This window comes from Mchenga conophoros, linkage group LG18 (assembly GCF_057382185.1).
Source record: "Mchenga conophoros isolate Kocher_MC1m ecotype Shallow Benthic linkage group LG18, M_conophoros_male_GT1.1, whole genome shotgun sequence".
NCBI lineage: Eukaryota > Metazoa > Chordata > Actinopteri > Cichliformes > Cichlidae > Mchenga > Mchenga conophoros.
Window position 1 is genome coordinate 1 of NC_140543.1, and position 18,494 is coordinate 18,494.

The window sequence follows — 18,494 nt, forward strand, 5'->3', positions numbered from 1 at the left end:
TTTGTTTTTACATTCATCGGGCCCCAATGTGACCAAATATCAAAGAGAAATTAAAAATGCTGCCGTGGAAGAGTTCGGGTCTTAGGAGGTTAAAGCACTCTTCACACGTGATTTCGTCTTCATTACGTCTCTTCCATTAAATTCAAAGTATTTCAAAACAACAGAGTATGATGCTGAACGACAAGCTCCTCCCCCTCTGCTGTACAGCACAGCTCAGTTTTGTTATATGTGTCTTAACACAGTGTTACTCGTGCAGACGAGTTCAGGAAACCTTCAGAGAACAGCTGTGATTCAGGAAGTGCTTGATGTGCTTTTGTGTTCTGTTTGTCGAGCACACAGTTTCAGTTTTGTTCCATGATCATCATTTCATAGAAGGAAGCCGAAATCAAATTCAAGGCTGAAATCTGATCATTTCACTGCCCTACAAGCTACTGATCAACACAATGTGACAATTTTATGTGTTATTACTTTTATTTTCTCTCACGTGCAGCAGAGACGCAACTTTAGACGACTCGGTGTCGCGCTGTGGCGCTCTCATGATGAGGGTTTTTAATTCTCCAGTGAAACATGATGACTCTCACACAAGGTCATTTTTTTGTTTGAATTGTGTTAAGTTTGTTTGTGCAGTGTACCATTGGATGTGCGGACTGCCACTGAATTACAGTTGGTGTTTCATGATATAAAATCTTGTTAAAGCCGGCCATAGAAAGAAGTACATTTGTTCTGTTTTATTATAAAATCTGTGTTTTCCAGCACTCACACACTCTGGAAGAAAAATGTGTGTAATATGAACCGAAGTGTTTCCTGTAGTTGCTAAGTTCTGTGAGTTTGCTGCAGTTTTCTGTCACAACAATGTAAATATAAAAAGGTACAAGTGGAGGCGTTGCTCGGCAACTCTTAGTTTTTAAAGCAGCTTCTTTCCCTGCAGAGTTAGACTGGCTTTGTTTTCCTTTTACCGCCATCAGTTAAGTTTGTGTGTGTATTTGAACTTGGTTGGAAAATTGGATGTATGAAATGTTTCCATTGTATTCTGTCATATTCTGATCTACGTATGATTTCTTTCCCTTGTTTTTACTCTACCTCAGATATTTGGATTGTGACCTGAGATACTGAAGCTGAGAAATCCTGTAGTGCTCACTGACCACACGAGTCTTTTATTTGTGGAAAGCATGTATCACTTTTTGTTCTTCTGTTTTGTGTTCAACTAATTTTGATTGTTCAGGATTTAGAAGTGAAACTAGGAAGTTGTAGATTTTCACCATGCTCTTATAAAAAGCTCTTTCTAAAGTTTTTTTGTCTGTTTCATGATTTATAAATCAAAGCCGCAGTAAAGATGCAGAGCTGAAGATGAAGACACTTCACAGAATCAGAAGCCACAGTGTGTCAGAATTAATACTGAACTGTTAACTTAAATCAGGAAGTGAAATTCTAGAGATGAAGAATGTCTTTTGTCAGAGTGTCCTGGGCTCAGAGACACAGAAACCCCTTCGTTTCACAACATTTACATTTCAGATACATTTCAGGACCACAGACAGCAACGATGTTTCCTCCTGACTGTTGATGCTGATATAAAGTGTTGGTTTGTGGTTGGTGTGGATTTGCTGCTCATGTGAATCCTCCCACAGTGTTTCATTAGCAGCTGTAACCACAGTGACTCTGATAAAACAGGAATTAGCAGAATCCATCTGATATGAAGCTGTGCTTTGAATACCACTTCCCTCCTCTTTGAAGAGTAGTCAGATATCTGTGTTCAGGTTTTTGTACAGCCTCTTCTACACTTTGTATCACTGTGTTTGTAGAGCACAGTAGTAGAGAGCTGTGTCTGCCAGGGTTAGGGCTGCTATGGTCAGATTAGTTGTTGTACGTGATGTTTTTGATTCATATCGATTATCAGGAATATATTGATCACTCCATAATCTTTCTCCTTTGAAGAGTATAAACTGAGGAGCCTGAAGGTCAGAATCATGTCTGTACCAGTAAAGGCGTACATACTCTGATGTTGTCTCATAGCTACATGTGAGTTTGACAGATTCTCCTTCTGTTTTAGTGACTTCAGGTTGTTGAGGAGTGATTGAGTCTCCAGCTGTTAGTCCTGGAAAAAGAAAGAAGAAAAGTAGTGAAATGCAGTCTGTATATCTGCTTAATGCAGCAGCTTCAACTAAACTTTAATCCCTGTTCTTAAACTCACCTATAATGTGAGATAGAAGCAAAAAGAGGTGCAGCAACATGTCTTTGGAGTTATTAAAGCCAGACAGACAGCACATGAACAATGTTCTTCCACTGCAGCACAATGACCAACAAATAATGTCATTGGATGAGCTCAACTTCAGTGGGCGGGGCCAGTTTAATAGCTGAGCCAATCAAATAGTTTTGTGTTTCCACAGCAGCTCTGTCTCTACAAAGGTTTTTACAGAGTTTTGCTGTTTCCTGTCACTGTGGGCTGCAGAGCACAGTAGTACACAGCAGAGTCAGACACTGCAGCAGAGGAGATCTCCAGATAAAAATCGCTTTTGTCTTGATCTTTTCTAAACTTCAGCTTTTCTATTTTCTCTGAATGTTCATCTATGAGAAGCTGTGGATGTGAACCAGACTTCTGATGATACCAGTAGAGGTTGAGGACAGAGCCTGAATAGTTGCAGGAGAGAGTCACAGTGCCTCCTTCCAAACTCGTCACTACATCTTTAGATGGTGTCAGTAAATCCTCAGAGGATCCTGAAAACAACAAAGACATATTTCACCATCATGTTTCTGCATCTTTAAACTTAGTTTATAAAAAGTGAATCAATTCAAACAACATCCAGATATTTTCATGTCCATCATCTCCTTTTACATCTCACTCCATCTTTTGATGACTCACCAGTCTGAAAGGAGACTATCATCATCCAAATGAAAAGCAGACCGTGTCTGTGTTCTGTCTCCATGCTTGTCTGTGTCAACAAATTGGTTTCCTGACCTAAACTCCTTCAGCTGCCTGTACAGAATGAGCAGCAGGACCAGTGAAGGAACCTCTCTACTCTATACATGCAGCGTGATGCCTGAATGGATTAACATGTTTGCCTTTTCCTTACTTTATTAGATATTCCACTGAAAATTAAAAACATACATGCACAAATAAATTAGTCCCATATTCAGGCACATGAACACCACACAGTTGGTTTCCAGGTACAGGTTCCATTAAAACATACGTAGATGTTATACTCATATTAACAGTTGTGTTTTATGTATCTTTTTAAAAATATATACCAATGAAAAGTACGTCAAACAGTTTTCTGGGTCCTTTCTCTTCAGCTAAACCAATTTAAAATCATCAATTAAATGAACTCAGTTCAATTTTATTCATATAGTGCCAAATCAGAGCAATATTAAGCTTCAAGAAGCTTATTATTGTAAGGCAGGGGTCCCCAACCCTAGTCCACGAGGGCCGGTTTCCCTGCAGGTTTTAGATCTCACCCTGGGTCAACACACCTGAATCAGGTGAATGGAGGTGAGCTGAGGTGTTAGTCCTTTTGGCCACGTGCTCCATAAAGTGTGAGATGTGGTGTTTGATGGTGGGATGTAAGAGGAGGCGGCCTGCACAGGTACAGCTTACTCAGCAGAGAGCATCTTATTCTTGTTTATATTCCAAACCCTGTTCACCACAGAGATCCACAGCCTGTGATACCAAACAGTCTCTGGAGCCACTGGATTCAAACTGGGAATCAGAGCATCAAGGTGGGAAAAATCCACTTATGATGTTACCGAAACCTTTTATTTTTCAGGAATGTGTAACTAATATTCCCTCCTACTAGAAACTGAGCTGTTACGTAAACGAAGTGGAACGGAAGTCCTTGTCTGCCGGAGTTTGACCGTGTGACACCAGGCGGAAGTAAACAAAGGAAAGGCGGAAGTAGCTTTCCTCCTGTGTTGAATCAGCGGCGTGTGTGAGCTGAGTGTGTGAGCCGCGGCAGCAACGATGCCTTCAGTTCAGTATCTGAGAGAGTTCATCAACGAGCGACTAACTGCTGCTGCTGAACAAATATTCTTGGAGTTTGAAAAAACGATCGTCCAGTACGAGGAAGAGATCGACCGTCAGCGCAGACTGCTGGATATCACCTGGAAACCCCAAATCAAGCTGCACACAGCAGGTGAGTCACTCTGATGCTGCCGTGATTCTCATTAACGCCGTTTTAAACGAGGAGTTTGTCCTGCAGCTGCTGTCAGGGTGAGCACAGGGACCCCACACCGAGGCTCAGGAAACCTCAGTGGGCAGACAGTCTGTCTCTCAGCCGGTGAGAGTTGATAACTAGCCCTGTGATACCCGTTATCTCTGATTGGAGTTTAAAGTTTTGGTGAGTCAGCTAGCACACAGACAGTCCGGCTAATGCAGCTTGATTTGTGGTTAAAGCTCTCAGCTGATTTTGTAACGGTGCGTTGTTGTCAGCTGGGTGTAGAGAGCATCTGGCAGACGTTACAGGAGTCTGTCTGCTCGGACTACAAGACTTAAACAGTTTCTACCATCAAGCCATACGACGCCTCAACCACAACACTTCAACACACACAGTCCACGGGACGCACTCAGAAGCTGCAGCTTCACAAGTTCTCTGTTTAATCTGCACTGGTCACTCCACTTTATTGATAGTTATATTTTTAAAAAGTGCAATACTGTAACAAGTGCCACAAAAAAACAAAACTTTGTAAAGTTTGTACTGCTGCTCATCCCTGTGCAGTGTCCCATCTGCCCCCCCACACATTCCTATTTAAGATTTTCTTTATTTAATCACTAGTGTGTACATATATTTATATATACATACATATATTCAGTCAGTTAACTGGAAATTTCTCTCTTTTTTTCCTTTACTACATCTTATTAATATTTTGCTCTTTACTATTTTTATTTTATTTGTTTTATTTTTATTTTTTATTTATTTTTTCTTCTACTGTACCATTCTGCTGAGTGACTGTCTTCTGCTCGTCAAATACATTTCATTGCGATGTTGACCCTGTGCTAACTTGCATATGACAAATAAAACTGAAAACTGAAACTGAGCTGTCAGCTGATCACCGCCACCTGCTGAGCTGGCATCTCTTCAGTCTTCACAGGAAGGTCAGTGCCAGGGTACTCGATCTGTCCTTCCGGAGGGATCTGTTACGATTTGTAATGGACAGTAGGGGTGGGCGGTATAACCGGTAAACGGTAGAAACATTATAAATTTGGCCAACGGTACAGATTTTGACTATACCGCTCTACCGCATGTTGATGATGTCATCAAGCTGCGCCTGTTTTGGTCGAAAGTAGTGATGGGATTTGCGGCTCTTTTTAGAGAACCGGCTCTTTCGGCTCGGATCATTAAAAAGTGTCACGATGTTTATATGATTAAACTCATGAGTTTAATCATATAAACATCCAAATAAACTAAACTCAAAACACTGGGTCATAAGACCCAGGATCGTGACAAAAAAGAGTCGGATCGTTCAGCTCCGAACCGGCTCTTCAGGTTGTTTTGTTGCTTTAATTAATTTATTATTAACAATAATAAATAAGGAATTACTAATGTAAAAGAAAGTGGTTTTAGTTATATATGTTTATATATAAATATATGCGGTGGCCCCCAGAGACAAAGCATGCACAAAGTCCAAAGCACATTTCTAGCATTAACTGAACTTCCAAAACAGCGCTACTAGATCACTTAAATTACACAATGGAAAGCATGTGTGTATTGTTTGTGTATTTATACACAAGCACTCATATAGATTCAAATAATAAAAAAAAAAAAGTTCATTTACCTGTTACTACCACACAACAAATCAATGGTATCAAGCGGTGCGGCTTCGTAGCTTACCAAAGCTACATTTTGACAGATTTGTGAGCGCCGTGTAGCACATAAAATCAGTTCAAGGTCAGTAAGCACAACCAGAATTCATACATAAGGCGCACTGTAGATTTTTGAGAAAATGAAAGGATTTTAAGTGTGTAAAATACGTTATACAGAAGAAAATAACATATCGCGATATGTATCGTTACCACGCATGCTTCAAATTATACCGTGATATGGATTTTAGGCCATATCGCCCAGCCCTAATGGACAGAATTTCTCCTCTGATCTTTTAATATATGTATTAGATCTTACTAAAATTATAATTATTACTTTTTCTCATTTTACTGCAGCATTTAAAAATTTCCTTTATATGTGATGCTGATTCCAAGCATACTCTTCCTGCTAATGTAGAGATCAGGCAAGAGAGCAGTCTGTAGAATTTTAGCCCTGAATGTTAATGTAACCGGAAACAGTGCTTTTATTTTAGAGTATATGCTGAAGGACGCTAATGCAAAACAATCACCACAAGCTTTCCATTTAACATCCACACATTTCATGTTGATTATTCAGTCATTGAACATATATATTATTTATTGCCAGCAGCTTTTCAGCTGTATCTTGCATTTTAACTTCCCTCTCTTACTGCTGTACTTCTGCTGATGTTCCTCTGTTGGTGAGCCTGAGTGAACCGCTGGCAGAGGAGATAAATTGCTTCTTCACCTGCTCCGAAACACCACAACAGCAGCACTCAGCTGCTTCAGCCCTGTTCCCATCCTCACCCTGACCTTCACCTGGTTCCTGCACCGCTCCACTCACTGTACCAGAGCACGATGTCACACAGGTGTTCCAAGCAGTGAACCCCAGGAAGGCTGCCGATCCAGACAGAGTACCTGGCAAGGTGCTAAGAGCATGCACCCACCAGCTCACCCTCATCTTCACAAGAATCTGCAGCCTCTCACTAGATCAGGTAGCCATCCCTTCTTCTACAGAGAAGAAGTCCTGAAGTTGGCAGCATGGTGTTCAGAGAACAACCTGGCACTGAACACCAAGAAAACCAAAGAGGTCATTGTCGACTTCAGGAGCCACAGCACTGACTTAGTCCCCCTTTACATCAACGCAGACTGTGTGGAGAGAGTCCATACCTTCTGGTTTCTCCGAGTCGTCATCTCCACTGACATCTCCTGGACAGACAATATCACAATGGTCATCAAGAAGACCCAACAGCGACTACACTTCCTGAGGGTCCTCAGGAAGTACAAACTGGACTCCAACCTGCTGCTGACCTTCTACCGCTCGTCCATTGAGAGCCTGCTGAGATACTGCATCACAGTATGGTTCGGCAGCTGTACTAAGGCGGACAGAGCGAGGCTTCAGAGTGTAGTTAAGGCAGCACAGAAGATCATTGACTGCCCTCTCGCCTCCCTGATGGACATTTATTCCTCCTCAGCAGAGCAGCAAACATTATCAAGGACAGCTCCCCCCCCTGGCTTTGACCTCTTCAGCCTGCTTCCCTCAGGGCAGCACTACAGGTGCATCAGCACAAAGACCGACTGACTAAAAAACTGTTTCTTTCAAAGAGCCATAACCAGCCTGAACTCACACAAGCACTGACCACACAGTTCCACCCCCCAATTCAAGGACTTCTATACACAGACTACCACTCAACTAACATCACCACTGTGCGACATTTAATTTATGTGCAATAGCCCGCACTGTAAAGATATAACAATAATTTTTTCCAATATTTGTATAATTGCTATTTTTTTAATACACACTGTTCATCTGTATTATGACAATAAAAGGCAGTCTTTTCTGTTCTTAATTGTGCAGTAGGGTGTGTATTCTCAGCTGTGGCCTTTCTCCTTCTAATAATCTTGATGCGACTTTCTCACTTCACAACTGACTGTGAGGATTCCAACATCAACACTCATTCTCCAATATTTTTAACAGCTGACAGCAGCGATCATCAGCACTGACTAGAAGAGGACATTTTTTTATGGATTTCTTTACTGACTCACACTGTGGAGCCTTATTACAATCGATATTTTAATATGCGTTTTTCTTCTCTCCTTTCATCCTTGTAGACCTCCAACAGCAACACATTTTTAAGGAAGAGGAGGATCTCACTAATCAGGCACTCCAGCTGAGTGTGGAGCAGGAGGAACCAGAACTTCCACAGATTAAAGAGGAACAGGAGGAACTGTGCAGCAGTCAGGATGGAGAGCAGCTGGGACTGAAGGAGGAGACTGATACCTTTATGGTGACTGCTGCTGAGGAAGGAGAGCACAGTGAACCAGACAGAGAGAGGCCACTCCCTCACAGCTGTCCTGAAACTCACACCCAGGATCAGGAAGGAAGCAAGAAAGTAGATCCAGGATCAACTGGAAATACGAACAGAAGAGCCAGTAACAATGCTGAAGACTGTCCCATTTCAGGTAGTCAATGTAAAACTGAAACAGGTAAAAAGTCTTTAAAATGTGATATTTGTGGAAAAAGCTTTAAGAAAAGGTCCCAAATAAAAGAGCATTACAGAATCCACACTGGTGAGAAGCCACATTCTTGTAAAATATGTCAGAGAGGTTTTTCTCATAGGAGCAATTTGGTGCGCCACATGAGAATTCACACGAAAGAGAAGTTACATTCCTGCCAGACATGTGGAAAAACCTTCAGTCAGAACAGTCATCTGCTGGTCCACATGAGAATCCACACAGGTGAGAAGCCGTATCCTTGTGAAACCTGTGGGAAAAAGTTCACATGTAGTACGCATTTGTCAGCGCACTTAAGAACGCACACAGGTGAGAAACCCTTTCATTGTAAAAGATGTGGGAAAATGTTCTCACGAAGCAGTAATTTGCTGGAGCACATGAGAACACACACAGGTGAGAAGCCGTATCTTTGTAACACATGCGGGAAAAAGTTCACATGTAGTAGTCATTTGTTAGTTCACATAAGAACTCACACAGGTGAGAAACCATATATTTGTAAAATCTGTGGGAAAATGTTCACACGTAATAGTGTTTTGTTGCGACACATGAAAACTCACACAGATGAGACGCCATAGTCTTGAAATTTTTCTAGAGAAGACATCCAAAGCGACTCCAAACTAGGAAAAAAAGAGATTCATGGTTAGTGTTATTACTATTCAAGGTTTATTAGAGTGCACTCCAACTGTGATCATGTGAGTTTTGTTCCATCTGTGTCACACTTCACTGCCATCATGAGGATGAAAGAAAACTCCAAATGAAAAACATAATGAATATTAAAATGATCTCATTGCCAACTGGATACAATTGATATTGTGAACATTTTTTTCCAACCCTCATATGTAACAAAAGCAGAATAAAGATGTCCAGCATGTTGTTGTAAAAGACTCTGTATTTAAAAAAAGAAAAGAAATAAAATGTCTCTGTAATGATGAATGATGTCAGTGTTTTCTTTTTTTCAAGCTGAGGAGTTAAAGGCTTTTTCTCAGAGCATCATTAGTGTTAGTAATCGATACAGCTATCAGTGCCTGTTGTTTTTGTGATGTCATATATTCATTCTAAACATAAAGTCTTTGTAAAGTTGTAATGTAGAAACGACAGATTGACACTGAAGGCTGCAGAGAGCTGTGACTGATCATAAGTGAAAGCGGTCACAGAGGAGAGTTCAGTTCAAACATGTAAGATATGCTTTAATCTCCCAGCTGACCTGCTGCGGGTTAAAGTTTGATATGATGGTACTCTGATCAATGTAAACATGTCGTACTGAACCTGCTTTTTTTTTACAATAGTGCATATAGCACATTTACACTAGCACTCTAAAGTACATCATGATTGTCCTCCGGTGGCTCAGATTAATGTTTCAATTCAAAACATGAAACTCTTAATTTTTTTTGTGCTTCCACAGCAGCTCTGTCTCTGTCTCTGATCTTTACTGCTTCATTTCTCTGTTGTCTTTGTCATCAGTCCAATGACACAAGAATCAGAGGTGTAACAGTGTGTGGCTCCCTCTAGTGGATGTTGTGGAGTATTCTGTTGTCTTTGCTCCAAAGGTTTTTGTACAGAGTTTTGCTGTTTCCTGTCACTGTGGGCCTCACAGCACAGTAGTACACAGCAGAGTCAGTCACTGCAGCAGAGGAGATCTGAAGAGTCATCAGTGTTTTATCTCCACTCACATTAAACATTATTCCAGGAACTGGATCTGATATTCTGTCTCCTGTTCCAAAGTGAGAGATCAGGAACTCTGGTGGTTTTCCAGGATATTGTCGATACCAGAAGAAGTAATCAGTTCCAGCAGCAGCTTTGGAGTATTTATAGGACAGAGCAACAGCGCTGGCTTCTAAAGTAAATTCTTTTTCTTTGGTTGGAGTGAGTTCTTCACATCTGATAACTGAAGAAAAAGGAATATTGTTATTAATCAGTTACACAAAATTTACAGTAATCATTGAATTGAACATAGTTTCCTGTGTAGGTGAGCAGACCTGTGAGAGTGAGAAGAATCAGAGGAAACACACAGTGATGTAATGACAGCATGTTGAGGAACATAAAGTTTGTTTTGTGTTGAACTCTGTTGAATGTGGAGGTTTTTCTCTCTTCTATAGTTCAGTAACAGCTCAGCTCCTCCCTGAATCTCTGCTCCTCCTCTCTGCTCTGTGTTTGCTGTGTTGCTCAAAGACAGTAATTAGTTCAGGACATGATTTAGTTACATAAAGGTAATAAATAAGTGTGTAATTAATAAATATTGTAAGTAAATTTATTCTAAAATGTTTTGGCTTTGAAATCTGATCAGAGGAAGACGTGTGTCACAAATGGTCTCTGTTGTGTTATGCATTGAGCAACAGTAGCGTTTGGCCATGACCCTGTCTTTGGCGTATCTTCTCCGGTAATGTTGTGAACAAATGTTTCAGCAGGAATAAAAGAGGAAGCTCATGTACATGCTCGTGCCTTGGGAAACTTTCATCTTTGTGAGTATTAATATGTTCAGATAGAACGTGGATATGTCTTTGACACCACCTTTTAGGTCATGTAATGTAATGTGCATGTTTTTAAAGTAGGTTAATTATTAAGTCTGGCATTGACGTGTGTATTAGCGAGGAATTTCTTTTTCATACAAAAGAAAAAAGCCTTGAGAAGGAAAAGGTTTATAAAGAGCTTCAGTAAAATGAAGAAAAACAAGACTTGCTCCATTTATCAGCTTCAGCTTACTGGTTCTCATAAAGCACTTTTCTACTTGAGCGCTCAGAGTGCTTCATACAACAGCCTCATTCACCCTTTCACACACATTTATACTCAGAGCAATTTCAGGTTAATCAAAGCCTCCCGTAAAAATCTGTTTTCTAGTTGTAATCTGCTGAATGAATCATCTGCAAGAGATAAAATCATCTATTAAAATATTCTTAATATTCTGTGAGCAAACAAAACAGAGAAAGATGAGTGTTTGGTTTGAAACAGGAATGTTCCCACGGCTGTGTTTCTTCCAGCTCTGCTGCTCTGCTGCTGCATGACAGGCTTCACCTGAGCTGAACACTGTGATTACAAGACTCAGAAGACTCGTGACGTTATTGTAGCTGCTGAAGTTCGCTGTCACAGCTGTGCCTCATTCTCTAAGAGTCTACAGAGGTTTAACAGACTGTGGCTCCCTCTAGTGGATGTTGTGGAGTATTCTGTTGTCTTTGCTCCAAAGGTTTTTGTACAGAGTTTTGCTGTTTCCTGTCACTGTGGGCCTCACAGCACAGTAGTACACAGCAGAGTCAGACACTGCAGCAGAGGAGATCTGAAGGTTCAGACCATTTCTGTCATCGACCATTCTGACAGAAAGTTTGGAATTTGTTGTGTTTTGTGTTCCAAAGTTAAAGGTCAGGAACTCTGGTGGTTTTCCAGGATATTGTCGATACCAGTAGAACTGATCACTTCCAGTTGCTTGTCTGGAGTATCTGTAGGACAGAGTAGCTGTGCTGCCTTCCAAACTGGACTCTTCAGCTTTGCTGGCAGTGAGTTGTTGACAGCTGACACCTAAAGAAACAGAAATCTGTAAATATTTTACAAAGAAATCGTGAATAATAATTAAAATATTAGGATGAAGTTTTTTCACATGTACCTGTTAGAATCATGATGATTAACAGAGAAGTTTCATAACAGCCCAACAACAACATGTTGGACTGAATCTTCTGTGTTGAATGTGGAGGTTTCTCTGTCTCGTCTGCTCTTCAGTCGCAGCTCAGCTCCTCCCTGAATCTGTGTCTCCTCTGGTTTTTATTTCCTGATCAAATCTTGTCACCATGAGACTTTTCTGTGTTCTAACACTCACCTATGCAGTGAGAGAAAAGTACAAACAGGTAAAGGAACATGTTTCAGGTGCTGAAGTCACACAGCAGATGAACAAAGTTCAGCAGAATGAAAAGACTAAGCAGCCTCTCTGCTGCACAGCCTTCTCCTCAACATCAGGCTGGCTGTAGTTCTGCAGGAAGAGACCATCTCATTGGCTGAGTTCAGCATCAGTGGGTGGAGCCAGACAGAAACCTGTTTAGAGTCTTTATGAACAGCGAAACATCTGCTGGTGTTAAAAGAAACTAAAGAGGTGCAGTTACAAGTACAAGTACATCCAGACAGTGACTTTTACGGCTGGCTTCTCCACATCAGTGTCTGCACAAGTTTCCCGTTCAGACTGTAAAGTTTGGGGAGGAGAGGATTCCCTGGAATCATCAGTGACAGTGAATTCACTGATAACTACACAATTATTTGACAGCAGGGAAAAAAGCATATCTGAACCTGTGTTTATGTTCGGCTGTGATAGTTGTAGCAGTCAGACAGTGAGTGAGAGAGACAATCTTCTGTGTACTTAGAAGCCATTCTTTCTGCTTCTGTTCTGATTCTGAGGTAATTTGGGTTGAACCCAGGACTGTATCGGCGTTGGCTGAATAGCAGTGGTGTTCACCTTGTGGTGTCAGAACACACAGGACGCACAAATAAGGTTATTCCGTCTTTACTGTGATTCTGTAGCTTAACAGCGCAGCACAGCAGCACAGTAATGCAACCGCAGGCTTACAGAGGATGTACAAGAACTCGTAGGTGGGGGGGCTGTTAGCTGTTAGCTAACAAGAGCAGAACATATACAAAATACTGAATATAACAAACATTTAAGTCATGAATTAAGATTCATGAGCTTTCTTCCAGTCTGACCAGAACTACAAATGGAAATTCCGATATGAAGATCTCCATGCACTACTCAGAAAACCTCACAGTCCATGACATTAATTGCCAATACACCCAACAACACAAAACAGCCAATCAACCAAAGCGGTTGCCCCATGATCGTAAGGTCAGGGGTTCGAATCCCCTGAACGGCTACCCTGAGGTACCCCTGAGCAAGGTACCATCCCCACACAGTGCTCCCGGGCGCTGCACTGGTGTCTGCCCACTGCTTCACTGAGTGAATTTCCCCACGGGGATCAATACAAAGTGTGCAGTATTATTATTGTGTACAACATTAGCAGCATGAACTGGCCACACAGGTGAACAGGCCAATACACATTGCACTTCTACATCCACTAAATGCCTAAAAGACTAAAGCTGTCCTTTCCAGGCAGGGCTCCACGTCCACTCAGTTCTTTAGCAACGCGCACGACTCACACTGTGTGTCGACATCCCCCGCTGAGTCAGTCCGCTCAAACTCTGATCCCTGGAACATGTGTTCAATAGTGCACCTGTGCCCTCTCGCCACAAGGGGGCTCCCACACACAGTTGACAGCCTTTCCAACACAGAGGACAGATTCTGTAAAATATCGGCTGCACATGATCTTGGGTCTGATTATTGTAGGGTCTACCTCACAATATAAAGCACCTTGAGGGGACTGTTGTTGAGATTTGGTGCGATTAATAATGTTTGAACTTTTAAGGTTGTTCAACATTCGTAGTTCTGTTTTGCATTTTGGAACATTTAGTTGTTTATTATAATGCAGTCTTAAGCCTTTACATGACATATTTTGACTTTGTGTATCTGTGTTGGTAGGCAGGTTGGACTCAAATATATGATTTGTAAAGTTCATTGGAGGCGTATAGTGCTCCAGGGACTCCAGGGAGGAAAGGAGTCCACACAACACTCTCTCAACTCAGGGTTTGTCTTACCACACACCTGGGAAGATCAAAACCAGGAGTCTACACAGAAGAAACACACAGCAAGTATCTTGAAGCATCAGAAGCAGCACAAACACTGAGCAGGAGGAGCCAGGGCTTCACTAACTCTAATCCAACAGTCCAGTGAAGAATGACAGCCAGCTCAATTCTGCATTTGAGATCATCGGAGACACGTGGGTCAGGTCAGAGGCAGCAAGCTGAGACGAGGCCCACTCAGGAACACGAACAACAACAAAGGAACACAAACAACAACAAAGGAACACAAACAACAACAAAGGAACACAGACAGAGGAGAGAGAGAAAACTAAAGTCCAGAGACAGACAGCAAACAAACCGAGAAATCAGCCGGAGACGACAGAGACCATCACATTTGGCTTTTAATTCAATGTAGGTTTAATAAGTTTTTAGATTGAGTTGAATCATTTCAGTTTAGTTTGCAATGTTTAAGAATATTTATTTTTAACTGTCATTGTCTGTTTTAGTTTTAGTCTTTATTAATTATTATTGCCTGGATGGCAAACGTCACATAAAGCCTCATAAAGCCTCATAAAGCCTCATAAAGCACATTCTGAACGTTTTGATCAAATTCACAAATATTGAAACTACGGGGATTTCCACCGTTAATCTTTCTTTTTTCCAAGTTCACAAAATAATTTCAGGTCTAGTTTTTATTTTTGTTTTAGTTAACCAAAAGGCTTTTCACATGCAGATTATATTAGTTCACTATAATAACCGTGATATATACACAGTAAAGGTGTTCCTCAAAAATGCACTGTAAGTGTAAGAAGTGGACACGAGTGATGACGAGCAGGTCCAGATGCTTCTAAACACGGAAAGAAAGAAAGGAACATTTTGGCTTCATCTCAGGAGAAAGTAGCGCTGACTGAACTGGTTGTTGCTACTGCAGTGGTCTGAATGCTCCCATCTGTTAATCTACAGCAAAAATCATGACATTTCAAACGTGATCCAAATAAATTAGTTAATCCTGTGAAATTACACTGTCAGAGTGAGGGCTGCATTAAAATAGGTGACTCTGAAAAATATTTGTAACACAAAGTATTTGCAGTAATGTTGTTCACCTGGTTCAGAGTTTAATTTGTTCCCTTTCCGATCGTGTCCTCTCGTGTCAGCTCCCCTAGTTAAAGGTTCTGACGTCCTGACGGTTGCTGGTCTAGTTTTACCTTCTGTCTCATTGCTTCTGATGATCCTCACCTGCGTCTTGTTACACTCTTGTTTCTCCTGATGCCTCTGACCCTCGGGTGTTTAAATAGTGCTGTTTATTCCTCAGTGTCTGTGTCAGTCTATGTTGACCTACCATCATGTGTTCCCTGGTTGACTGGAGATGAGTTTTCTGGAGTTCGTCTGTTGCTGCCTTCTTAGTCAGCAGTCTTATTGCACCGGTCACCCAGGTCACCACCATCACCGCTGCCACCCAGCATTCAAGCTGTGACGCTGGTGCCCAGCTTGTAAGAGCTCCTGTTATTCGGCATTCCAGACAGTTCCATGAATGAACCAGCTTCATCATTGGTGTGGTTGTGGTGGGAGGATGAGGAGCCATGCTCCCTCTTCCAGGAGGAAGAGTGTTCTTGTCACCGGTTCTCCCCGTGGTTCAGTCCAGATGAAGCCAGTGAATGTTGTGCCTGTTTACCCAGACTAGCTCAGTTAGGCACAACGAGAGCAGGCAAACCCTGAGAGTTTCCTGACCCCAGGCAACCAGCGCAGTGTCCGCAGCCTATCAATAAACACTGTTCCAGGTTTATGTAGACGACTTAGCTGCTGCTCCTCTCATTCAGTATTATTAAAGTGAAATTCTGTAGTCTGCATTTCATGTTGTGCAGCCTCATTTAACTACAGTTGGTGCTACAAGTTGTTGTATAAACTTCCTGAGATTAAAACCACTCGTGGCTCTGATCATGTTAATGACTATTACATATCTGGACTTCATATGATTGCTGGGTTTCTCTCTGCGTGTATTATTGTAGGGTCGACCTTACAATATAAAGCACCTTGAGGCGGCTGTTGTTGTGATTTGGTGCTGTGTAAATAAAGTTGAATTCAATTTAAACATCATGATGAATTTCTCATCTAAAGCTCTCATTGAAAGTCTCCAGGTGAGGAAAAACGTGGTTGTTGTATCAGTGACTTTAAAATACTCGAAGCAGAAGAAACACACTTCACACAAAGCACATCAGTAAAGAAAACTGAAGATCAATATATATTTAGTCTCTATCACACAAAGAACATTGTTCAAGCAGGAATTTCTCTTTCTGATCAGCAGTGCAAAATATTTTCTCAGCCCCATGTCAGAAGAGCTTTGGTGCAGAGGTCAGCACCGTCACCTCACAGCAACAAAGTCCCGAGTCCAACTTCACCTTCATGTGTGGAGTTTGTATGTTCTCAGCTTGTTTGTTTGGATTCTCTCTGGGTGCTCCAGCTTCCTCTCACAGTCCAAAGACATGCAGTTAGTGGAATGAAGTTAATGTCAGCCCTGTCTCAGATTGGTGACCTGTCCAGCTTGGACCCTGGCTCACACTCTACGGTTGCTGGAAGCTTCAATCTTCAACGGATTGAAATTAAGAAGGAATCATTTAGAGGAGTTTAAAACATTAAATCATTGAATCCATGAATCTGAAAGTGTTTTTGAGTGCAAGATGCAGACTGAAAGGTCTATTTAGCAGTGCTTCTCAGAGTTTTATACTGAACTAAGCACAGACTGACTGAAGAATTATGAAACCAAGCTTCAAATCCAGGATAGAGGTTGTTTGCTGTGCCGGCAGGACGGTCCACATACACTGCTACTCTGTTGGAGGAGAGCAGTGCACATGGACCGGCTTCATTATTCTCACTGAAGAATTATGAGACCAGACTCCAAATCCAGGATACAGAGGTTCAGTGAATGTGGTGTTGAAGGTGTGGAGGTGGATCAGAGAGTCCAAGAAGATATTGTAGAAGGACAGCGTGCCGGCAGGATGGTCCACATACACTGCTACTCTGTTGGAGACAACGTCTTTGGGGATGAAGGTTTCTGTGTTATTGTGCAAGACAGAGTAAGAGTAAGAGCAGTCCAGGCTCCAGGACTGACTGTTCAGTCCAAACAAGCAGTCATCACTGTGTCCTCTCCGTTTGATTCCTTTGTAGCTCACTGCTATAGAAACATATCCACTCCACTCAACCTCCCAGTAACAAGGACCAGTCAGCCCGTCTGTGCACAGCAGCTGAGGGCGGTCAAATCTCTCTGGATGATCAGGATATGGCTGCTGTGCATTCAAACGCATCACCTCTCTGTTGCTGTCAGACAGCTGGATCCATTTGTATACTGTGTTTGGGTCGATTGTGAGTTGATAGGAATCTGATAGAGAGAACAAATAAATCCAGCTGCAGTTATTGATCGATCATCTATTCGTTGATCGGCTCTTTGATGGTGACTCCTGATATCAGAGATATGAATGAGCGACACAGTAGTTTAAAGACGGTTGGATTTGTTTCCAAGAATCATCATAAAATCAAACGTACACTTCTTCAGATCCGAGCTCACCCGTCGGACGCCATCAGGCTCCACCCTGCAGGGAGAGGAGGGGTCAAACCAGCACAGTCGTTGGCAACATGCTAACATGGACATCATCACTCATACTGTCACAGAGGGAAGACTTCATGTAGCTCTTACATCTGCATAAAACAAACAGGCTGAGTGAAGGGATCTGTTCATACCTGTTTAGAGACTCCTTTCCTGCAGACCACTGCTTCACTTCTTCAGGTGCATCTTGAATCAGAATTGCTCTTTTAAAATCAAATATTACAATTTTCACAACACCTACATGTTTTGTTTTTTTGAATGAAACAGAACAAAAGTAGGAAGTCAAAGTGTTTTTTCCTCATATATCAGTTGAGTGGAAGCAGTAAAGCCACCAAGAGACTTTGATGTGCTGACATTCGTCCTGCTTGTCATGGTCATTTTTAGTCTACATAAACTACTGAAGAAGATTGATGGATTCAACGCATCCATCAGAATATAAATATGTGTGCATGTTAGATAGAAAGCTCTTATATAGAAAAGGTGAATGAGGCACGTTGTGTTGAGTTAAATAAGAACCAGTCCATTTACCGTTTATTCGATCTAAGCAGCTCTGGAAGACGGCGACTGGACCTCATTAAGCTTTTTGAAGAGGTTTCTCCTTTGGTGTTTAAACTCTAGTGGGAGTTGTCCACTTAAGAGGATCATTGGCACACTATTGATCATGTGCCTCATCACAAGATCCAAGTTATAAAAAAAGGTGTGGGTCATTATCAGCAGAGCTTTTGGATGAAACTATGGTGAAACCTTGCCTCACTCTATCATGTGACCCATTGAGACGCAAGATGTGAGTAGGGGTTGAGGTGCCTGGGAAGACTCAACATAACTGGAGCACGGATGGTACAGTTGTTGACAGCTGGTGTGTCGATCAGGTGAACTTCACAAACACAATGAAACACAAACACAATGAAACACTGTGAGCCATGCACCGGCTTCCTCAGAGCCTGGACCTCATTATTGAAGCCCTGTGGGATCATGGAGGACTCTCATATGGACTGATGCCACGCAGAACTG

General features: G+C 41.8%; 2 protein-coding genes across 2 annotated transcripts; one reads left to right on the forward strand and one right to left on the reverse strand.

Moving 5' to 3' along the window:
* Positions 1 to 3,876: 3,876 nt before the first annotated feature.
* Positions 3,877 to 9,170, forward strand: LOC146552724 (uncharacterized). Its single transcript, XM_085253830.1, has 2 exons — positions 3,877 to 4,124; positions 7,880 to 9,170. The coding sequence occupies exons 1-2, from the start codon at positions 3,953 to 3,955 to the stop codon at positions 8,854 to 8,856; spliced, it is 1,149 nt and encodes a 382-aa protein (XP_085109956.1). The 5' UTR covers positions 3,877 to 3,952; the 3' UTR covers positions 8,857 to 9,170.
* Positions 9,171 to 16,270: 7,100 nt separating this feature from the next.
* On the reverse strand, positions 16,271 to 18,457 carry LOC146552725 (stonustoxin subunit beta-like). The gene is made up of 4 exons (XM_085255034.1): positions 18,325 to 18,457; positions 17,618 to 17,720; positions 17,423 to 17,469; positions 16,271 to 17,258 (listed from the first exon to the last, which is right to left on the reverse strand). Exons 1-4 carry the CDS (start codon positions 18,455 to 18,457, stop codon positions 16,705 to 16,707), a joined length of 837 nt encoding a protein of 278 aa, XP_085111160.1. The 3' UTR covers positions 16,271 to 16,704.
* Between the last annotated feature and the right edge of the window lie 37 nt (positions 18,458 to 18,494).